At 38.9% G+C, this 17,127-nt stretch overlaps 1 protein-coding gene across 2 annotated transcripts in view; it reads right to left on the bottom strand.

Annotated features, from left to right (window-relative positions):
- The window catches only part of LOC104610117 (Homeodomain-like transcriptional regulator), a 45,560-nt gene that overhangs the window by 4,687 nt on the left and 23,746 nt on the right, over nt 1–17,127 (bottom strand). For both annotated transcript variants that reach the window (XM_010276597.3, XM_010276599.3), the window contains exons 13-19: nt 16,767–16,907; nt 11,844–11,966; nt 11,276–11,737; nt 9,268–9,693; nt 8,528–9,145; nt 7,990–8,094; nt 7,666–7,891 (exon numbers count right to left, since the gene is read on the bottom strand). In XM_010276597.3, the coding sequence (XP_010274899.1) occupies nt 7,666–7,891; nt 7,990–8,094; nt 8,528–9,145; nt 9,268–9,693; nt 11,276–11,737; nt 11,844–11,966; nt 16,767–16,907 (2,101 nt within the window). The remainder of the gene's footprint in view (nt 1–7,665; nt 7,892–7,989; nt 8,095–8,527; nt 9,146–9,267; nt 9,694–11,275; nt 11,738–11,843; nt 11,967–16,766; nt 16,908–17,127) is intronic.

Below are 17,127 nucleotides of genomic sequence, written 5' to 3'. Positions count from 1 at the left end.
TATCAAACCTTCTCTCCAATCCCCTCCTCAATGAAAATTCCAAAGTTGGCCACTCCAAGCCTTCTAATTCCCATCTTCCTTGTGCTAGCTTTGTATAGATAGATTTAAAATGGTCCACAAATGCCTTTGCAATTTCCTCCTAATGTGTAACTATGCCATTCTCAATTTCTAGCAAAGAAATTAAGTTCTTTTTTCTTCCATTTGTAACCTTATGAAAAAATTTTGTATTACCATCTCCTTCTTTAATCCATTTCACTCTTGACTTTTGCTTCCAGGTCATCTCCTCCCTCAAGAGTGATTACCAACTCCCTTTTCATTAATATCCTCTCTTTCCTCTCCCCTTCTATCAGTTGTCCTTGTTCCTCCTTCCTATCCAACTCTTGAATTTAGCGGATCAGATTTGATTTTTTTCTCTTCAATTCTTCCAAAATGGTTCAAATTCCACTCCTTGATTTTCTATTTTACGTTCTGTAGCTTCCTGTGGAACTTAATCCCTTCCCATTCAACCTGGGCCTCGTCTTGTTCCCACCACATTCTTGTTTTCTGCATGAAATCAGGGACAATGAGCTACATATTCTCAAATCTAAAAAGCATCGGACCTCCTCCATTTGTTCCTTGGTAGAGACATATTGGCAAATGATCTGAGGTTAACCTAGGCAGGACTTTCCCTAACAAGTTATCCCAATGCTCCTCCCAATCCACAGAAACTATGAATTTATCCAATTTTGACCAAATAGGGTTTTCCTAACAATTTGTCCAAGTGAATCTGCTTTGCCCCGTCACAATTTCCTTCAACTCAAAGGCTTCTATAAATCTGTTAAAATTCCTCATGCTTGTTGTCACCTTTTGCCTAGGAGTGTTAGACTTGGCAACATGTTGGATCACATTAAAATCACCTCCCTGTTATGGTCACACCATCCGACAAGGCACCGCGACGCAGTCATAGGCAGCAGCCGCACAGCAGGCCGCACAATAGTGGGCACTGCCTGGCAGCACCGCAACATGCACTGCCAATAGTGCGCAGCACGCATCGCCAGGCAGCAGCGCGCACCGCCGCACCGCATGGCAGCACGCACCATGCACACGCCCGGCACCACACAGCAGCGGCACCATGGCGCATAGCACGCACCGCCAGGAAGCAGCACGGTAGCAGCACCATGAGGCGCGTGCACGGCAGCGGCACCCTGAGGCGTGCGCACGCACTGCGCGGCAGCAGCACTGCGCGCACGCACCGCACGGCAGTGGCACCATGAGCCGCGCGCACGCACCCGGCAGCAGCAGTAGAGCGGGGCCCACACGACAGCTCATAGGGGTGGGCCCACCCTTATTCTGACACATCAAGCCAACTCACCGCCAGCTTACCTTATCCTTATCTTATCCCTTATCCCTTAGCTTTATCTTAATCTCATCTTTATCTTATCTCAAGTAATAGTGAGTTACCAATAGGAGTAGGTAATTAGGAGTTTGAGTCAAGTTGGAGTTTGAGTTTAATTAGGAATTTCCTTCTGTAAGCTCCTATTTAAGGAGCCACGAATTGAAATAAAGCATTCAGTTTTCCAGCCAAGAAAAGAGTGAGGAGAGTTTGGGTGGTCTCTTGGACAAATCACCCCAAGGGAGAGTTCGGGTGGTCTCTTGGACAAATCACCCACTAGATAGGCAAAATAGGGTCTGCGCGCAAGACCAAAGGCAAGGGAAGATCAGGGGTTCCTGCCGTGGAACGACCCGTGACGCGATCCTACGCTCGGGACCATAACATCTTGGTATCAGAGCCTACCGTCATGGGGGAACAGGAGCCGCTGACTTCCAGGGTCCACGAGCTAGAGCATAGGCTCGCCGAAACCTGCTTGGAAGTTCATGAGGTCAAGGATGATGTCCAGGAGCTGCGACGCCTTCTGGAAGCGTTTCTCTCCAACAACGAAAGAAGCTCGGAGGGAACCGCCACCACCAACAGCCGTCGACCGGACAGGGCGGAGACGTCCAGCGAACAGCAGACCGCTGCCCCAACAGCCGCTGTTATTCCAAAGTACAGTCGGCTGGAATTTCCATCCTACAACGGCGCGGGAGACCCACTGGGATGGTTGCACCGCTGCGAACAATTCTTCCGCAACCAGCGCACTGATGACAAGGACAAGGTCAGCTTGGCCGCGTTCCATCTGACTGAAGAAGCACAGCTCTGGTTCTACCGAGTGGAGCAGGAGGAACCAGGTCTTAGTTGGGGATAGTTCAAGTCGTACTGCCTCCTTCGGTTCGGACCCCCACTAACAAACAACCCTTTGGGGGAACTCATTAATCTCAAGCAGACCAGTACCGTAACAGAGTATCAGCGGCAGTTCCAGACCCTTCTCGCCAGGGCCTCTTCAGTACGACCGGACCAGCAGGTTGATATGTTCACAGCTGGTCTAGCCGAACCCCTGAGAGTTTATGTAGAGATGCAAAGCCCGCCTAACCTGGTCACAACAATGAATTTAGCCCGAGCCTTCGAACGCAAACTGCAGATCAGTCGAGGGCCGTTCAGCATGGGATGCCCAGCAGTGGCTTGGACAAACCCGAAGCCTACTGGAGGAGGGTCTTCACTAGCAGACAACAGGGAACCACTCGGAATGGCTTCATATCCAGCAACCAGCCCAGAACGGAAGCCACAGACGAGCACCAATTCCAGATCAATATCCAGTGTGGGGAGCAACGGCGGTACACCTCCTATCAAGCACTTGTCAAGGGCTGAGATGGCAGAACGCAGGGCGAGGGGGCAATGTTTTAATTGCGATGAACCCTACTCGGCAGGGCACAGGTGCAAGAGACTTTTCTGCCTCCTGGTGAAACAAGAGGAAGATGAGGATGAACCCCCTCCGTGGGAACCCGATCCAGGAGGGCAAAGCCACCCAGGATTCCCTTGAGGGTGTTTCGACACCCAATTCGAGCTTGGGGACAAGCTCGTAGTCCGGGAGGGGTGTGATGTTATGGTCACACCATCCGACAAGGCACCGCGGCGCAGTCATAGGCAGCAGCCGCACAGCAGGCCGCACAATAGTGGGCACTGCCTGGCAGCACCGCAACATGCACCGCCGATAGTGCGCAGCACGCATCGCCAGGCAGCAGCGCGCACCGCCGCACCGCACGGCAGCACGCACCATGCACACGCCCGGCACCGCACGGCAGCGGCACCATGGCGCAGCACGCACCGCCAGGCAGCAGCACGGTAGCAGCACCATGAGGCGCGTGCACGGCAGCGGCACCCTGAGGCGTGCGCACGCACTGCGCGGCAGCAGCACTGCGCGCACGCACCGCACGGCAGTGGCACCATGAGCCGCGCGCACGCACCCGGCAGCAGCAGTAGAGCGGGGCCCACACGACAGCTCATAGGGGTGGGCCCACCCTTATTCTGACACATCAAGCCAACTCACCGCCAGCTTACCTTATCCTTATCTTATCCCTTATCCCTTAGCTTTATCTTAATCTCATCTTTATCTTATCTCAAGTAATAGTGAGTTACCAATAGGAGTAGGTAATTAGGAGTTTGAGTCAAGTTGGAGTTTGAGTTTAATTAGGAATTTCCTTCTGTAAGCTCCTATTTAAGGAGCCACGAATTGAAATAAAGCATTCAGTTTTCCAGCCAAGAAAAGAGTGAGGAGAGTTTGGGTGGTCTCTTGGACAAATCACCCCAAGGGAGAGTTCGGGTGGTCTCTTGGACAAATCACCCACTAGATAGGCAAAATAGGGTCTGCGCGCAAGACCAAAGGCAAGGGAAGATCAGGGGTTCCTGCCGTGGAACGACCCGTGACGCGATCCTACGCTCGGGACCATAACACTCCCACACACCATGGTCCTTGCCATAAACCCCTTATATCTGCCAATTCATCCCACAGTTCTTTCCTTTTCCCTGTAAGAGTTAGGTTCATAAACATTTGTTACAACCCATTCAAAATTATCACTCGCGCTTTTCAACTTTACAGAAATTGAGAATTTGCCTATCAATTCCTCCACATACACCACTTTTTCTTCATTCCAAAGGGTAATTATACCCCTTGAAGCTCCCCACGAGGGGGCCTAAACCCAACCAATGCCTCTTCCTGAATCGTTAGAACCTCTAGCCTCTCTCTCCTCACCATTTCTATAATGATCCTTCGCTTATTAGCACTTCCTAAACCTCTTACATTCCAACTTAAAACCTTCATCTTAAAATGAGGAATATATAACCCCTTCAAGGCTAGAACCACTCCTTCCCCTTTTCTAATTATTCCCTTTCTCCTTCCTGTACTCTCACTCCTCTTTACTTTTACCTCACTCACCTTTGAGTTTATCTACCTCACTCACCTTTCTTTTCCTTGTCTTCCCTGCTAATTCTCCTTCCTCTCTCTGACATTTTTCTAAGTCGGGCTTAGTGATTTTCAATCCCAACCTTTCTGCCCACTCCCTCAAGGTAACTTCCTCGTCAGACATTAACTCACCCTAATCCCTAGTTTTTTCTTCATCCACCTTCTTGTCCCCCGATTGCTCTACCCCTTGTACTTCTTTCATACTTGTCTTGTCTGTTACAATACTCGCATTACCTTTTATCCCTTCTACCCTAGCTCTTGCTACAGTCATGGGCTCTTCAAGTCGCTGGTTTGGAGATGGAGAATCTGCACGGACATCAGAGCTAATATCAGTATTCAAAATTGAAGACACAAGGTTACCTTGGGTGGTTGGGTACACGGAAAAGGAGAGATCCAAAGGCTGAGAGTCGATGTTGAACCTAACTCCCACCAACATAGAATCTTTAAGTTGGTTATTCCCTAGCGTAGAGGGTTGGGGGGAGACGGGGTTTGTTGCCTTATCCTCTTACAGAGAACATGTGCAAATCTTATGGCTAGACTCCTTTAACAATGAACTAATCCCCTATGAATGCTCCTGTCTTTGATCTAGTTCCTTCCTTTTTGGGCACACTGCAACACCTTGAAGCGGCTGGACAATAGAATCATCAATCGAAAGCTTTGAAAGTCTTGGACTAACATAGTCGTCCACAGAAAGCTTGAAGAGAAGTTTCAAACTCAGGTCTTCAGCATCGGGAAAAGGATTCCGATCTTGCATGCTTCCGAGACTTGATAGCTCAATAGAACTGTAGGCATCATCTTCTTCTAAACTACTCCAATCTATCTCACTATCCTCTTTCCACACTTGTCTCTTCCTAGCAAACCTCGGATTTGGATGCTCAGTCCACTGTAACTTTCTTGTCTTCCACTATAACTCACCTCTTTTTATGCTTTCCATCGGTGAACCTCTAGGGACGATGCTAGACCATAACTGCTACCCAGCATCAGCCCAACAAATTGTGTCACGTGATTACTAGAGGAAAGTGGCTCACTAATCACACTTCTTTGAACCGGTTTCTCAACAACCTTGTCAGTTTGTCCTTCCAGTTCACCCAAACTCCTTTTTTTCTGCACCATAGGATCATGTGAGTGTACAATCTCAACAACCTTGAAATTACAAATTTTCTCTCTCAATCTCCTCTATCCCCATCTACCATTAGTTTTGGTATCGACGTGGAGTGTACAATCATCGTAGTATTATGTTTTTCTTGGAAATCTTCAATCCCTAATTTCTCAAATCTCCTCCTTCCTACTTAGTTTTTCTTCTTCCTGTGGATGGTCCTATTTCTGCTTCTCTTCCTTGTTGACCCAAAACCAACCTGTAGGTGATGTAACTCATCTGCAACCTTCTTCCACCCTTCCAAGTTTTTTCCTTCTGGGATGACAATCAATTGTTTCCTTCCTTTTTCAAACTTCTCCTCCAAAGTCACAAACAACCTTTTGGAGTTTCTTCTTCCTTCGGCGACGTACTCCTTGAAGTGATTGAAGGTATCTTTCCACACCGAAAGCCAGCTCACATGCACTGCTCCATCGGGGAAGCTTTGGAACCAGGAGATGGCATCTCCCGGTTTCTCTTCTAGGATTAGCTCTTTTGCCTCGACCTTGATGAGTCTTTGCCATTTCCTTGGCGGTGTGAACTCCATCTTTTTTCTCCTCTTCCTTGTAGGCAATTAGCTCTTGAGGTCAACTTACTGAGAACCTCTATTACCAAAGTAAAAAGGATGGGAGAAAGTGGGTCACCTTGCCTTAAACCCATGGTTTCAAATGTCCCCAAATGTCGCTAATGTCGCCTGACATATGTCGATGTCGAGGCTCACCGACATGAAAATGGATGGTAATATAAAAATTACATTATGTCGGTCGACATTTCCTATATTTCGGAAATATCGACCAAATTAGTCCAAATAACCAAAAAAAAAATACAGTTTTTCCTATTACATTTACAGGATGTCGACTAATGTACATTAAAATAGAATATATTAGTATATTATATTAATATAATACAGTAATATTAATATAGATTATTCCATTAATAATTTCTATTTAATATTTCAAATAAAATATTTATAAAAAGAATCAACAAAATATAAAAACAAAAGAATAAATTAATTACTTTATAATATAAAACATAAAATACTTTTCAAGTAATAAAATATTAACTAGTTAGTATTTTTTAAAATATTTATTAAAATCAGAAAATGTTTATTAAATTTTATAATAAACCATATTCTACATTTAATATAAAAAATTAGAATAAATTTAATAAATTTTATACTAAATCATAATTTATTATAAATTTAGTATTAAAAATCATAATAAATTCATTAAGTTTTATAAGAAATCAGAATTTATCATAATCTTAAATTTATAAAACATAATGTATTATAAGTTTAATATTTAAAAAATCAGAATAAATGTATTTCTATTTACTAGTGTGAAATAAATATATTAAAATTTATAATAAATCAGAATTAAAAATAAGAAAAGAAAATATCAGATAACCTTGTAAAAACATCAAAATGCATAATAAATCAGTAAATCGTCATTTACTAATTTGTTATTGATCTTAGTTTCTTAGCTTTATATAATGGTTGGGAATAAGATAATAGTCTAGAAATATGCATTAATGCTTCTTTTATCATTTTCCACATATTTCATAATATTTCCACATATTTCATAATATTTCCACAATGTTTCTAATTTTTACAATATTTCCCCTAGACATTTCCGACATATGTCCTATATTTTGGTAAGTGACATTTTCATCGACATCGACATTTTAAACCTTGCTTAAACCTTGAGATCCCTTAAAGAAGTCAACCCCTGAACCATTTGCAATTACTAAATAATGACTTGTTTGCAAGCAAACTCTAATCCAATTACACCATAGCTCCCCAAAGCCACAACTTCTCATGATATTAAGTAAGAACTCCTAGTCCACTAGATCATAGGCTTTCTCTAGGTCCAGCTTGATTGCAATTCCCCTTTTCCTTAATAAATCTTTTCTGGACCTCCCTACACTCATTAGCCATTAAGATTTGGTCAATTATTTGCCTATCCTAAATGAAAGCTCCTTGAAATTGGGAGATAAGAAATAGAAGGAAGCACCGTTTTGATCTTCAAGGACAGCACCTTAGCAATTATCTTGTAAAGACTAGTTACTAAAACTTCAATTGCAAAATATTACATTTTAAAGACCGCCTAATGAAGGCAAGTTCAAACCAATGATGACCTTTGATGTTAACCAATAACAAATTTAAGCAACTAAGGCATAACAAATAGAATTTCAAGAATGGTGGCAGTTTAAAATGCATACCTTTCAGTCTCGAATTTCTTTCTTGTGTCTTTTCAGAATGAATCCTTTCTAAACAAGGAGCAATCAAAGTATCCAATTTGACCAACCACAATGCAACTGCAGATGTTGTTTGGGGCATGGTAGGAAAGAATACAATGATCTCATCCACAGTAGCATTACAACATAGGCTGGAGCTGCATTGACTCAACCACTCCACATTGATAGCACCAACAAAATCACCAAGAACCTGCATTGATATATGGAGCCTCAAGACATGTTCTAGAAATTAGAATAGGCAAAATGTATGAGAACAGTGTTAAGAACCCAAATCAGAACAATGAAAACCTGCAACAGCTCAGGTAAGGATGAGGTGCGTCTAAGCCGCTTGACCCAAAGCTTGTGAGCAGATTTTTTCCATGCACCCAGTAGGGCATCTTCAGGCATAACTGACTGTATGCATAATTAATAACACAAAAAAACCAATTATTCCAACAAATTTATATAGAGAGAGAAAAATGAATACACATGATAGTTGCACTGTTTTGCCACCTCAATCCCACTCACATGCTAAATATCAATAGAAGGGATCTCCACCACGGGAAAAAGAGCTTTTCTCCATTTAAAACTTTTTTAAGGAGAAAGAAAACTTCTTCCCATAGATTTAAGAAATGCAATGCAAATTGCAGTTTACATCAGAATGTCTAATGAAATAATTCATTATAGGTCTGGCATGTGAATGTATGTATATGTACAGGACCTACAGGTAGGTATGTTTGCTTGAGGACATTGAATTTCAAACCAAAAAAAAGAACACTAACTTTAAATAATTCGAGAGTAAATAAATACAAGCAAACACAAGAAATTATGTAGGAAAAAAGCCCACCTCAATTGCATGGATTGCAGCTTTGAGTGACTGCAACTGTGATGATAGAACTTTATGATTCGGCAGCATACCATTGTCTTTTTCTCTGCATGTGCCAACATGGATAGTATATCTTTCTTCAAGTTCAAAGTCTAGCTCAAATGTTGTATGGCATATTTTACAATGTTTTTCATCTCTCCAATACAGGTCATGACAACTCTCACAGCGAGCAAGTGAATCCACATAAGATCTTTTTCCATGTTTTACAACATTGAGATCTAAGTAGAAAGAATTCCATATCCATGAATCAAATGCTTGAAGACGGTTCCATTTTTGTCTTTGTTCTTCTATCTTCTTTCCAAGTTCAAGAACTATGGCAGCAGATGAAGGTAAAGAACCATTTGCAGTCTCTGTAAGACATAGATTATTGTCTATATCCGAGACTGGAGAAGAACCTTCTACACCTACGCTATCTATCTCAGATTGATCAGATTGTGTTGATTGTCTTGCTTCAGTGTCAACTGCCATTTTATTGGACATAGCTTGGCAAAGAAAAGTTCCCCGCTTCTCCAGAGATGCAAGAAGATGAGCTTCCCGTGCACCTCTACGGTCCAATACTGAAAGCAATGCACATAAAGCCTGCAATTGCTTTCGGTCAGAGCATGCAAATTAAAAAAAAAAAAAAAAAAAAAAAAAGATGAAAACAAAACAAGAAGCACATGGAGGAGCATATATGCAATTAATTCTCAAGAGGAGTTTACCTCTTCTGTATCAATCACCTCCCAGTGACCATCTTCAGAAGACTCAAAATAGACCCTCCTGTGGCCTGGATCACTTTCATTACATGGGCCCAAGAAAAGCCAATATCTATTGTACCTACGATCTGATCCTAAGTAAACTGATTGCAGCGGATGCACATCAGATCCCACCATCTCTGTTGCTTCTGCAGCCTTTGCCTTGGAACAAGAGGTTCTGCTAGAGCATTTCTCCTTCCGACAAGTCTTCAAAACTGTTGTGGAAGAATCAATTGGAAGAACTTCCAATGGTTTATGTGTTTCCCTGAAGCCTGATTGAGGATAGATGGCAACTGCCAGATTCTTCTGCATTGCTGATGATCTCTTTATTTTGGCCCCAGAACCATGACACCAGGAATCAGGAACAGTAGCTGTTCTAACTCTTGTGTGATCCTATAAAAAGTAATCATGTCATGTGAATCAATGAACACCACAAAACAGATTAAAAGTGTTACGTCATATCCATTATTAGTGATAGATCATTTAAGTGGCTACTTAATGATATGGAAGTGAGATTTCAGTAGGTGCAAAGGGAATCAAATAGCATGGCTGATTCTCTAGCTGAACAAGGTGTGGGGAGAGAATCAAATATTCTGTGCATAGTGTGAACAAAGAAATAGTAGGTAGGAGATAGAGGCTTTATCTCCTAAACAATCTGTATGTACATTCATATACCTCTTTTTGTTCTTGATCAAAAAATAAAAATAAAAACATGTAGTACTTAAAGGGGAAAAATGAAGATAAAAAAAGCACCTAGCAGGAGCAACAAGGAGATAAATGGGATTCCTATATTCATTTACACAGATTAAGCAATAATAATGTATTGATCTCAGTGTAGAGATACTATGGACTGACTTGGTTGGGAGCACTATTTGGGAATCTGCTAAATTTTTATGAACCCAGTGCAAGAGCCCTGGACTGACTTGGCTGGGCTTGGGTTGAGAATCTGCTAAATTTTGAATGGCCCCAGCCCATGGTCCCTCGACTGAAATAGTGTAAAGTCTTCAAACTGGGTACCCGAATTGCACCATTAGTTCCAGTCAATGTTGTCAAACTCATACGAGACATAAAACCTTTTTGGTTACTAGACCATGGGTCAAAGAGTCAGACTATCTGGTTTAACCATTGGACTCACTCAAATAAAAATCCAAGAAAAAAGAAAAAAAAATGGTTTGAGATTATATCAAAGATAAAACACTAAAGATTATAGGTTATACACCCTGAAGGTTCAGCCATAGAAGGACTACCTAGAGACTGTAATTGATCTTATACCCTTAAGCATAAAACAGGAGCAGCACTACAAGGTTAAGGTTGGTAAGATCACTAAGATAAATGTTGGTTGAAAGGGATTCTAAAGTAGTGGTGGTTGGCTGAAGAACAAGCAGCAAAGGCTAGGGCAATAATGGAGGTAGAAAGAGAAATGGAAGCAAATTGGTACCAAGTTGCACCCTTAATAAGAAAATGTAGATCTATATTATGAAAGAATAATATTGCAAAAACAGTATAATAATTGGAGATTTTACCACTCCCACAGAGCTGGGGCCAACATTGGGTAATGGCCTTTAAAATACACAGTGCATTAGGCATTAGCTCAATAGGTAGGTCAAGTTTTCAAAACAAAGGTTGAAAGTCTTGTATGTCTGAATCCTACAGAGGTTATTTTAACTGTTTTAACACTAAATGCCATACTAATAAACTAGCAATATGGTAAGTCACTGGTTCAAACATCAAGTTCAAGATTAACTTGTCAAAACATGACAACTAGACAGGTGAGGCACACCCCACAAAATGAGCCTCGCTTTTGAGCCTTTTTAAAACACTGATCCTGCGCCCTTGATGGAAAGGGGGCTTCAGATCACACTAATTTCATTACTTAACAAAGAAAAAGTGGAGAAATAGGTAATCATAATTGAACCAAAAAATAATAATAAAATGAAGATTTCAAAATAGAAGCTGAAAGAGAAGTCACAATTACCTCCATTCTTAAACTAGATCCAGCACTAGCAAGATCAACCAAAGCCACTAAAGCATTCAGCTTCTCTTCAATGCTTAGATCAGAATATTCACCTTCCATCAACCCTAACACCCACATCTCCCCGGAATTGCTTTCATCAATTTCAGTATGTAAAGTCAACATATTATTCATCCTTTTACGGTGACCCTTGTACCTAATTATACTTAGATTGTTTGTTGCTGAATCTAAGTCAGAATCATCACTACTGTCACTTGAGCCATTTTCGTCTGAGTCATAATCAACACTTCCAGAGTCCTCAGATTCTGATTGAAAATCTTCAGCTGCCATTGGGACAAGAGGATTTATCCGAAGACGATATGCAAAAGGTGATATCTTCTCAAATAAGGTAATGTCACTTGAAAGAGTTGAACATATTAGATGCTCCAGTTCATCAGTTGTGCTGGTGAGATTTAATTCAACAATCTTCATAACCAAAAAAAAGCAAATTAGTTGCACACTTTTCAAACTTCGTTTACACTGTTAACCTCATATTTCTCTATACATTCACTTCAATCTATAAGAAACTTGCCTGAAGAGCTTTTGCCAACTCAGAAACTTTCGACCCACTAGCACCTTGCTCGGACAGAATACTAAACAATTCACCCTTCAAGGTACCAGAACGTAAACCATATCTTGCCATACCATTCCCCTCCTAGAAAATACCACTAATTAAAATTAATGCAGAAAACAATTCCACACCACATTTACAAAATTATTCCTTGAAAGACTTTAAACCCCAATTTCTAAGATCAGTGACAAAAGAATGATCAAATGGATACAATAGGCATAAAAAGGGGGAAATGCAAGAAAAAATGCAGCCAGAGAGCCAATAAAAGATAACAAAAACAGGCCACACAAAGAACTGAACTCCCTAAATTCATTAACAAGCAATCCTTTGGCATGTACATATACCTGACAAAGACTTGACAGCAAAATATGAGAAGCAAGAAATAGTTCCAAAAGTGGATAATCCACTCATTATGCAAAATAAGCATCACAGAAGACAATTATGCAACTTTTGAGATACTTTTTTTCATATTTATATTTTACCAGGAATTGATTTCAACTGTTACAAATTTACAACTTTTTGTTAAAAATGAAGAAGAATTTGTCTTAAAGCAACAAAAAAAAATAATGAACAGGCCCATTTTTTATACGTAATTTCAGAATCATAAGGGCACCTAAAAAAAACAGCTCAAGAACTAAAAACTCATACTAATCGTGATAAGTCATAAGTGTACTTATCATGTGGTACACAGTATACAAACAACAACCAAACCTCAAAATGAAGGCAGGCCACTTAAATGTGTTTTCCCCAATCTCTTCTCGATTGCAGAGAATAAGCAGTGTATAATCATAGATCACTATGATCTCATCAATGGGCAGGTTGTTTGGGGCCCAAATTTAGAAGAAACCTCCAGGCCTGGAAGCACAATGAGATAGAGGCACTGCTATCAATAGTACAGGATCACTCACCTACTTTTGGGAGAACTGGCAGTATGTTGTGGAACTGGGAACAGTCTGGGGATCTTCTGTGTTAAGTCCTATGCTAGTCCGATAGTCTTGGCTTGTACCAGAATTTTTGCCACAAGATGATTTGGGTGCTGGACCTTATTGGATGTGGATCATATCTTATGTAACCAGGCTCTGGAATCTATTAATCATCTATTTTTTTCATTGTCAGTTCGTCTGAAACTGTAGGTTTTTTATTTGAAGATTATAAACTTTAGCTGGGCTTGCCCCCAGACTGGGGTGGATTCGAGCCAAGCCAAGCTGAATATTTGGCTATTTGAGCTCAAGCTCGACTCAGTTCAAAGCTCGCAAGTTCGAGCTTGACTGCAAGCCAAGTTTTTTTCTAAAAAATAAAAGTATACATATAAAAACATGTTTTTATTGTACATACAAAAAATAAGAATTATAAAAATTATTTACTATTATACATAAAAAATAAAAATATTAGATATAAAATATTATTATGTATATAATAAAAATTATTATATATGTATATATATATATATTTATATGTATATGTATATGTATGTATATAATAAAAAATTATTTATTTATTATACTAGGCTCGATTAGGCTCATGAGTCGAGCTTCACTAGGCTTGCGCTCGACTCGATTAGCAAACGAGCCTATATATCAGGCTCGAAGCACGGTTTAAACCAAGCCAAGCAGAGCTGTTCATGAGCCAAGCTCGAATAGCTCATAAGAAGCTCAGCTCGTGGCCACCCCAGCCCCAGTCCCTAATGGAGCAACTACAAGGATGAAAAGGTGATGGACCTAGTAGAAGAGGGCAGAGGGTATGGAAGCTCGTCTCTCTTATCATCTGTTGGAGGGTTTGAAAGGAGAGGCAGAGGAACAGAAAAATGCTCAAAGGCAAAGCAGTGCAAGGACATGAGATCCTTAGAAGCATCGCAACCACAATTTTTCTGTTCGCTTTTAATTGTAACTAGTCACCAGGCAGTTTCCTTGTTTTTTTTTTTTTTTTGAACTTCACTTTTCCAGCTGTATAGGTTTTTAGTACAGATTCTGCTGAGGTTATCTCTGTAAATTCTTTGTAGATCTGATCCTAATGCAAATTATGCAATACTTTTCATTTCTTCAAAAGAAAAAAAAAAAAAAAAAAGTTGATCAATAACAAAGGATTTCATTAATCAATAAAAAGAGTAAAAAGAGTACAAAGGGAGGGGATAACCTCTCTTATCTCCCCCAAACAAAAAACAGAAAGATTACAATTGAGCCCAAAACAAATTCCCCCTATTCACCCCTTTCTTTGCTAGCCCATCAGCAAGGGAATTAGCACATCTCTTAACCCAAACCACTTTAACTTCCAGGTCTTTTATCAGCCATTGGAATTTCTTCAAAAGAAATCATGATCAAAATATAACTTAATAAACATACACATTTCTGCATATTACAAATATAAGGGTAAGAACCATGATCAGTTTCCTTGCTTTTAGTCTGAGTGGGATGTTACTTCTAATATCATATGATAAGACGATGCAAAAATTTTTTTGATTAGATAATGCAAAATAAGAGAGTTGTAAGTTGAAATGCTACAAAGTGAAAAATAAGCATGCAAAAAAAAATAGAGACTAGTGAATAAAAGGCACGCTTAGGCACTCAAGCGAGACGCATTTTAAAGTATGTGCCTTACCTAGGTTCTAGGAGCAACACTTCCAAAAGGCGCTCGCCTAGTGCACCTAGGTGTGCATCTGGTGTACCTTGCGCTTTAGCCCAGCCATGTGCCTTCTTAATTTTTTGCACCTTTTGTTCTTTTTTGAACATAACGGCTGGGCCGGGGGCTTCGCTCGCTCACTGAAGCTCCAAGAACCCCCTATTTCCTAATGTTGTTCATTCATTCATCCTAATAAAATGTCTTCTTAAAAAGCAATTAAAACTATAAAATCATTATTTTTTGTGTGAAAACTAAGAATTTAAGACCTAATGTGAACTTGTTTGGACTTGCCTCGAGGGGCGTGGCACAAAAGCGGCTCGTAGAATCATGGTTTCAAATGTCGCCAATGTTGCCCGACATATGTCGATGTCGAGGCTCACCAACATGAAAGTGGATGGTAATATAAAAATTACATTGTGTCGGTCAACATTTCCTATATTTCAGAAATGTCGACCAAATCGGTCCAAACAACCAAAAAAAATACAGTTTTACCTATTATGTCAACAAGATATCGACAAGATGTCGACAGGATGTCGACAGGATGTCAACTAATGTACATTAAAAATATAATATATTAGTATATTATAATAATATAATACAGTATATTAATATAGATTATTCCATTAATAATTTCTATTTAACATTTCAATTAAAATATTTATAAAAAGAATTAACAAAATATAAAAACAAAAGAATAAATTAATTACTTTATAATATAAAACATAAAATATTTTTCAAGTAATAAAATATTAACTAGTTAGTATTTTTTAAAATATTTATTAAAATCAGAAAATGTTTATTAAATTTTATCATAAACCATATTCTACATTTAATATAAAAAATCAGAATAAATTTTATACTAAATCATAATTTATTATAAATTTAGTATTAAAAATCATAATAAATTCATTAAGTTTTATAAGAAATCAGAATTTATCATAATCTTAATACTACAAAAAGGAGAATCAGTTTATTAAATTTATAATAAAACATAATGTATTATAACTTTAATATTTAAAAAATCAGAATAAATGTATTTCTATTTACTAGTGTGAAATAAATATATTAGAATTTATAATAAATCAGAATTAAAAATAAGAAAAGAAAATATCAGATATCCTTGTAAAAACATCAAAATGCATAATAAATCAGTAAATCGTCATTTACTAATTTGTTATTGATCTTAGTTTCTTAACTTTATATAATGGTTGGGAATAAGATAATAGTCAAGAAATATGTATTATTGATTCTTTTATCATTTTACAAAATATCTTTGCATATTTCCACATATTTCTTAATATTTCCACAATGTCTCTAATTTTTACAATATTTCCCCTCGACATTTCCGACATTTCTGACATATGTCCTATATTTTGGTAAGCGCCAATTCCATCGACATCAACATTTTAAACCTTGCGTAGAATTAGGAATGTAATATGATTTACATTACATTAGCTACTTGAAGTAAAGCAATTGAGTGAAAAAAGAGATTAGGGGTTCTACATGCTTGAAAATGTTTTATATGTTTGATTTTATTTTTAAATTCTCATTTGAATATACTTTACATCTTATGTTTATGTATTTTAATTTTAGATAATAGGTTTTTTAAAACATATATTTTAAAATTTAAGCTTATATTTTTTTATTAATATTATGTTTAATGATTTTTATATTTTTTGGCATTTTTTTGAATTTTCTGACATTTTTTTTTATTTTTTAGCATTTTTTTGTATTTTTGCACCTTGCTTCAAAAAGGTGTGCGCCTCCCCTTGCGCCTTGTGCTTTTAAAACACTGGGCATGTATCCAGTCCACCCCTACCAAGACCACAGAAAGCTCAAACCAACAATGGACAAGGGTCCTTACATACATATATTGCCCTTTGTTTTGGTTATAAAGACCAAAGGCGTGTATGTAGTATATAGAAGTCTTTGTTGATATTGCATGGCATACAGCCATACATGCTTTTCGGAGTCAGAGGAGACAAATACATAGTTTCTGATTTGTCAATAGGACTGCTTTAAAGCAAAAAACCAAGACCTATAGAAATTCTGAGCAAAAGTTCATGCATGCATCTTCAGAAGAACATGACAGCATTAGTTATTCAAATAAATATCAAGAAATAAAGAACGAAAGACAAAGGAAAAAGAACATCAACAATGATCCAATGCCTTGTTACAGAAGGGATTTGCTTTATCAATTGTCTGATACTAGTTCTAGCAGATCAAGAAAAACACTACTACATAACAAAGCAGTAAAGTTCTAAATACCTTGTTAAGGGCTTCCTTTCGCAATGTACTTTGTTTCAAACCAAAACCAGCTGCAACCAAGATTTGACGTAGAACTTCTGTCCATGTAAGAGGATTCAGAGATTCATTCCAGAACTTCACCAAAAATTCTTGGTTTTCTACCTGTTAAATGAGAAAACATTAAAAACTCTGTTTAACTTGTCTGGAAGAACAGGAAGGGGCAGTACAGGGGAAGAAGAAACTTGAGCAAGTTACAAAGGTATAAACCCAGGATCCACACTTCAAACTGCCACTTTTCCCCATCTTGAAACACTCAAATGGGGGGCAAAGGAAATATTATGACTTGTAATATTCGTGAATAGTGTAGGTACTGGGTGGAAAA

The sequence above is a fragment of the Nelumbo nucifera genome, chromosome 4 (assembly GCF_055504915.1).
Source record: "Nelumbo nucifera cultivar China Antique chromosome 4, China Antique-T2T, whole genome shotgun sequence".
Lineage (NCBI taxonomy): Eukaryota > Viridiplantae > Streptophyta > Magnoliopsida > Proteales > Nelumbonaceae > Nelumbo > Nelumbo nucifera.
This window is presented reverse-complemented; position numbering and strand designations above follow the sequence as displayed.